Genomic DNA, 6,091 nt, shown 5'->3' with positions numbered 1-6,091 from the left:
CCTGTGCCACCTTCCGTTAAAAAAAAAACCGCGTCCGACCCTTCTCCCGGGCAGCGAACGGCCGGAGTCACCGCACAAAGGAGACAATAAATCCGGCAGCGCCGGACCGAGGACAATTACCCCGCCTTGACCCGCACCCCGGGCACATCCCCTGCCCTGCAGACCCCAGCCAGCCCCGCCCCGCTCACCCACGGTCTCTTTGCCCCCCCCCAAACCACGCAGGGGGGTCCCCGGCAGCGCCGTTACGGCCGGCAGCGCCCCCCCCCCCCAAACGCGCCAGCCCGGAGCTTTGAAAACGCTTTTCCTGAACGCGGCGGCATCGCTTACCGGGGGTTGCGTGAGGCCCCTCCCGCAGGACACCCCATCGCCCGGCCGCGGCCCGCTCAGCCCCCGCGCCCCGTGGCCACCCCGGCGCGGCGGCGGCGATTCGCTTCCCTCCGGCTCCCGCACGGTTAATCGCGGGGCTCCGCGCCCGCGGGTGGAACGTCCCCGCGGTGCTGACTCATCCGCGGCCATGCCCGCCGAGCACCATCTCTCCCCGCCCCACGCCCCCGGCGCGCAGCCCCGCCGCGGGGCAGCTCCTCACGCCGCCCCGCACGCCCCGGTGGCCCGCGGAGCCGCGGCGTTGGTCGCCACCGCGGGCCCGGCCGGCCCATGGCTCCCCGCCCGGGGTGACGGGCATCCCCGCGGCCGCCCCCCGCCGAGGAAAGACGCTTTATTCCCTTATAACCGACTATTTCACACCCAAAAAACGTGCCGCCGCCGTCCGCTGCGCCCGGGAGGGACCGGAGCGGGGGGCTGCCTCCCCCCCCGCCGGGGCTTTGTCCCCAGGAGGGTCCTCGGCTGCCCGAGCAGGGGACGGCGGAGCCCGCGGCCGGGCGGGCAGGGCCCCCCCGCGCCCCGGGGAACAAAGCGCCGGCCCGGCCCGGCCCCATTGTCCCCGCTCCGGCCGGGCAGCCGCCCCCCCCGCTCCGCCACCCCGCACGGGCAGGAAGAGGAGGGGTCGCGCAGACAATGCCTCCCCCCACACCCCCCCCCACACCCCCCTGCGCCCCGCCCTCCGCTCACCATTGGCCAGCGGGGAATTTGGGGAGCCCCCCCCTCCTCCTCCTCCTCCTCCTCCTCCTCCTCCTCCTCCTCTTCCCCCCCCCCTCCTCCTCCGCCGGGGGCGCGCACGCCGTATTGTGCCGGGGGGGGCGCGCAGGGATGGGATGGGATGGGGGGGGGGCGGGAGCGCGCGCGGCCGCCGTCGGGGGCGCGCCCGGGGGGCTCCCCTTGTGTGTGCGTGTGCGCGGGGCCGGGGCCATGGAGGAGCTGAGCAGCGTGGGAGAGCAGGTCTTCGCCGCCGAGTGCATCCTCAGCAAGCGGCTCCGCAAGGTGGGACCCGCCGCCGCCCCCCCCGCCGCCCCCCCCCGGACCTCCCCCCCCGTGCCGCTAACGCGCCCCTCTCCGTCTCTCCCGGCAGGGCAAGCTGGAGTACCTGGTCAAGTGGCGCGGCTGGTCCTCCAAGTGAGTGCGCGGGGCTGCGCGGAGCGGGGCGCGGGGCGCGGAGCGGGGGTGCCGCCCGCCCTCCCGGCCGCTTTTGTTCGGGTCGCGCCGCTCCTTTTGTTTACAAATAAGCGCGGCCGCGGCCCGGCCCTCCCCCGCCGCCGCGTGGGGGCCCCCCCTTCCCCCCACACCCCTCCCCCGGGCCGGGCCGGTCGCCCCCGGAGGCCCCCCCGCACCCCCCCCCGCCCGCTGGAAGCGGAGCTCCCCCGGGATGCGCGGGGTCCCCCCGAGCCCCGCGGCGTGGCCGCCCCCCCCCCCCTCCCCCGATCTCCCCCCGGCCCCCGGTGCGGGGATGCCCCGGTGCCCGCGGGGGCTCGGGCGGCACGAGGGGCCCGTTTGTCCCGGGATGAACTCCCCGGTGCCGGGCCGGTAACGGGGGCGGCGGGGGGGGGGGATGGCGCCGGCCCCCGCTCTCGCCCAGCCCGTCTCTTCTGTTCCAGGCACAACAGCTGGGAGCCCGAGGAGAACATCCTCGACCCGAGACTCCTCCTCGCTTTCCAGAAGAAGTGAGCAAACTCTAAATATTTCTAAGCGAACGATAAAGTCAATTAACTTCTAATTGGCTGCGCGTGCGGTGGAAGTTGTGGAAACAACAGCCCGGAGCTCGCCGGGCCCTTTGTGGCAGGAGCCCTTTTGTTCATCTCCTGAAATTACAGCTCAGGTCCACCTAGGACGGCTCCTCCGGCCTGGGTAAACACCAAGAATTTATGGCCCCGCGCACAGTCTGGGCTGGCGCTGGCTGAGCCCTTGGGCTCGCATCCCCCGGCTGGGTTTGGGGGGCGACCGCGGGCCCCGGTGGGGAGATGGCGCCTGGGACTGCAGGAACGGTGGGCTCGGAAGGCTCCAAAATGGGCTACCAGAGGGCACCGCTGCGAGGGGGTGGGAGAAAATGGTGTCCCCTGGCTGGGCCGAGCCGGGACCCGGCGTCGTTCTGCCGCTGTCGCGCCCCAGGAATCCCGCACGGAGGTCAGAAAGCAGGCGGCTGGCTCCGGTCAGCGCAGCGCTGCCAGATATTTTGGCTCCGCGTTAATAAAAATCATTAAAGTTTATGATAGGATTTAATGATAACTCATTTCTGGATCCCTTTTCAAGAGTGGAATGTGGTGGTTAGCGCAGGCAGGTCGGTGCTCGGTTCGCCGCGCGTGGTGCAGCTTTGTCCTTGAACAGGCAACCACGCGAAATCAGAGAGTGGCTGAAAACATCCCCCGCACGACGGCCCCGGCCCCGCGTCCAGCCCGGGAGGGGCCGGGGAGGAGAAACGCGCCCGGCGAGGGGGAGAACTTGCCGGGTTTCCAGGGAGCGCGTTTGCTTCTCGGAGGCCGCGGCGTGCGGAGGGGAAGCTCCGCTCTGCGGGTGCCGGAGTAAGGCAAAGCTTAGCAGAGGCCTGGCTGGTGCTCCCGTTTGCCTGATCCTGTTGTACCAGAAAAACTGGAAATTTCACCATGAATTGGAAGAGCCGCTGAGTCAGGATGGGTAACGCCATGTGGTCCATCACTGGCCGCTGGAAGCTTCTTGCTGCGGGACTGCTGTAGCAAACGGGAATGTTTTAGCAAACGGGGATGTTTTAGCAAGCAGGGCTGCCCGGAGGGATGCCGGCGGGATGCCGGAGGGATGCTGGGGGGCTGCCCACAGGAACACTCTCCCATCACTGCCCGGTTCCCTGGCACAAGCAGAGCAGGGAGCTGCTCTCAGGGGCAGCGTTACAAAACTCGATGCCTCTCAGTGGAAGGGCTGTGCCTGGCACCAGTGGGGCAAAGGGACCAGGATGGGGGTAACCAGGAGGACGCTCCCGTGTGGGAAGGGCTTTGACTCTGTGAGCAGTTTGGTAAATATACTTCAGCCATCCAGGCAGTTCTGCCCGTGCTGCGCGCAAGAGAACTGTTCTCTTCCAGTACATCAGGGCAGATGCCCACTGCTGAGGCAGTGGGATACCCCGGCACCCCGAGAGCTCACCTTGTTCTAAGATCACCCTTTTTATAACCTTTTCCTCACTGTGTAGTTCTTTTTCTCGCATTACGTCACATTCATGGCCTGAGTCTTCCAGTGACCTGTCCCGCTCCCGCAGGGAAAACGGTCCGGGTGCCACCTGAGGGGGGTGGAACTGCACGAGTTGCCGGGTTTCCGCAGGATTCTCGGGGGTCTCTGACCTCATTTGAGCGCAGCGTCCTCGTAGCAGTGTGGGTTTGAGTGAGGGACGTGCTCGGAGCCTGTAAGATCGTCGGGTGTTGGTGGGGGCTGAGGACCCCCCCCAGCCGCTGCTCGGACAGGAGCTGAGCCTTCAGCATCCCAAGCAAGGGGGATTTTAATGACAGAAGAAGAAAGGGAGGAACCAGGATGATTTGGGATGTTTTTCCTCCCTGCAAACCTTGTCCTTAATTGTTGTTTTTTCAGGGAGCATGAAAAAGAAGTGCAGAATCGGAAGAGGGGCAAGCGGCCCCGGGGGAGGCCCAGGAAACACGTGGTGAGTCCTGGCGGGTTCCCGGCCGTGCTGGCGCTGGAGGGGCTCTGGCCTGGGAAGGCACCAGCGAGTGTCTGTCCACAGCGGGGGGAGCGGGGGGTGCTCGGCCTCGGGGGGTGGCGAGGACATGGCCGTGACTGCAGACCCCAGGGGGTGCTGGGGGGGAGGAGGGTGCCTGCGAGGAGGACACGGCTTCGTCGCTGCTCTGGCGCTGGCGTAGGAGACAGAAGGGTCCCTCCTGGTGTCGCAGCCCGGTGGGTTTGTGCTCTGCGCTCCCAAAGCCGTTTGGTGGCAGAGGACGAGCAGATGGGCTGACGTGGAGGAGGAACCTGTGTGTGTCTGCGGCACCTGGCCCGTAACGGTTCTTCGGTAATTTGACTTTCCCTGTCTCCGTTTCTTTGCAGGAACCAGAGATGCCTGCAAAAACTAAGTCAAGTAGCTCCTCTTCCTCCACATCCTCCTCTTCCTCCTCCTCTGATGAAGAGGATGAAAGCGACCTGGAAGCGAAGAGAGGTCCCCGCAGCAGAGAGACTCACCCAGTACCGCAGAAGAAAGCTCAGATCCTGGTGGCGAAGCCCGAAATGAAAGATGCTTCCAGGAAGAAGCGTGGGCGGAAACCTCTTCCCCCGGAGCAGAAAGCGGCTCGAAGGACCGTGAACCTGACAAAGGTGCTGAAAACGTCCCGGAAGGAGGTGGGCGGCAGCGCCAAGCTGCTGGGGAAGCTGCAGCCCCAGCACAGCTCGCAGGGCTCGGGCATGGCCGTGCTGAAGGACCCGCCGGGCGCTTTGCCTGGGCTCAGCTCAGCGGGGTCGGCGGCAGAAAACCTGCCCAACGTGATGAAGAGCGGCTCCGCGAGCCCCAGCCGGGCCATCAGCTGGCAGAGCTCCATCGTGCACTACATGAACAGGATGTCCCAAAGCCAGAACTCGGCGGAGACCTCGCCCCTGGGCAGGCTGGCGCTCAAGTCGCAGGCATCCAGTAAGAGCGGCTTAGGGCTGGACTTAAAAATGAGGAGCCAGAAAGGATCTGGGGAGCTTGGGCTGAGCATGCAGGGACCCAAGACTGCTAAGGCTCCCAGCAGCGGCGCTGGAGGGGACCAGAAATCGGGGTTTGCCGTGGGAGGCCAAATGCTGCACAACGGCAGCAAGACGCCTGCGAGCTCATCCGGGGCCGGCAGCCACGCGGCCTCCAGCCAGGAGCTGAACCTCCAGGCTCTGAACCTGCAGAGCGTCAAGAACGGGCCGAGCGTGGCCGGCGGGAGCAGCCTCCCCCGCCACCTTTGCAGCGCCCTGGCCAAAGGCTCCGGCGGGGCGGCGGCGAGCGCGGGGGCCGGCGGGGCGAAGGGCGGCGCGGCGGGGGCCGGGGCGAACGCTGCCAGCACTGGCGCGCTCGCGGGGGGGGACGGCGGCAAGAGCGAGAAGCAAACACACCGGACAGGCGAGAGGGACGCGGCCAAAGGCGGCCCGGCCGGCGCGCAGGAGGGGCACACGGCCACCGAGACCCGCAAGCCGGCCGCCCTGTCCGAAATGAGCACGGGCGAAGAGACCAGCTCGGATTCAGACCGGGATTCGGCTTCCTTCCCGGGCATGGGTCAGAACATGTCTGTCTCCATCCAGACCAGCCAGGACTGGAAACCCACCCGCAGCCTGATCGAGCACGTCTTTGTCACCGACGTCACCGCGAACCTGATCACAGTGACGGTCAAGGAGTCCCCCACCAGCGTCGGGTTTTTCAACCTAAGGCAATACTGAGCCCAGGAGCGCGAGAGGGGGGTGAGGGTCCTTCAGCCTCCCCCTCAGCTTTGCCCAGCTCCTCCATCACGTTTTTCTTTCTTCAAGTGAACGCGTGAGACCTGCTGGGACTCGTGTCTAGAGGCTGGAGAAAGACGCGGTGAAACCTGCTCAGAACTGCCAGCGGGCCGACGGATCCCTCCCGGCTCTCCCCATCCTCTCCCGGAGCCGGTGCCCCCAGCGGGGGTGGCTGATGCCGCTCTCCGGGCGCGGGGGCTCCGGGGGTGACGGGCTGACAAGTTTTGAGCCGGGCTTCACTGTTCGCAGGTTTCTTTGCTTTACAGCTTGAACCAGC

The 6,091-nt window shown here is 67.1% G+C and overlaps 1 protein-coding gene across 1 annotated transcript; it reads left to right on the top strand.

Annotated features, from left to right (window-relative positions):
• Positions 1-1,305: 1,305 nt before the first annotated feature.
• On the top strand, positions 1,306-5,757 carry CBX2 (chromobox 2). The gene is made up of 5 exons (XM_074922271.1): positions 1,306-1,377; positions 1,466-1,509; positions 1,989-2,054; positions 3,940-4,009; positions 4,411-5,757. The coding sequence occupies exons 1-5, from the start codon at positions 1,306-1,308 to the stop codon at positions 5,755-5,757; spliced, it is 1,599 nt and encodes a 532-aa protein (XP_074778372.1).
• The last annotated feature ends 334 nt before the right edge of the window (positions 5,758-6,091 follow it).

The sequence above is a fragment of the Athene noctua genome, chromosome 18, assembly GCF_965140245.1.
Source record: "Athene noctua chromosome 18, bAthNoc1.hap1.1, whole genome shotgun sequence".
In the NCBI taxonomy this organism is placed as follows: domain Eukaryota; kingdom Metazoa; phylum Chordata; class Aves; order Strigiformes; family Strigidae; genus Athene; species Athene noctua.
The sequence above is the reverse complement of the archived record's forward strand: the minus strand, read 5'-3'. Positions and strand labels throughout refer to the sequence as shown.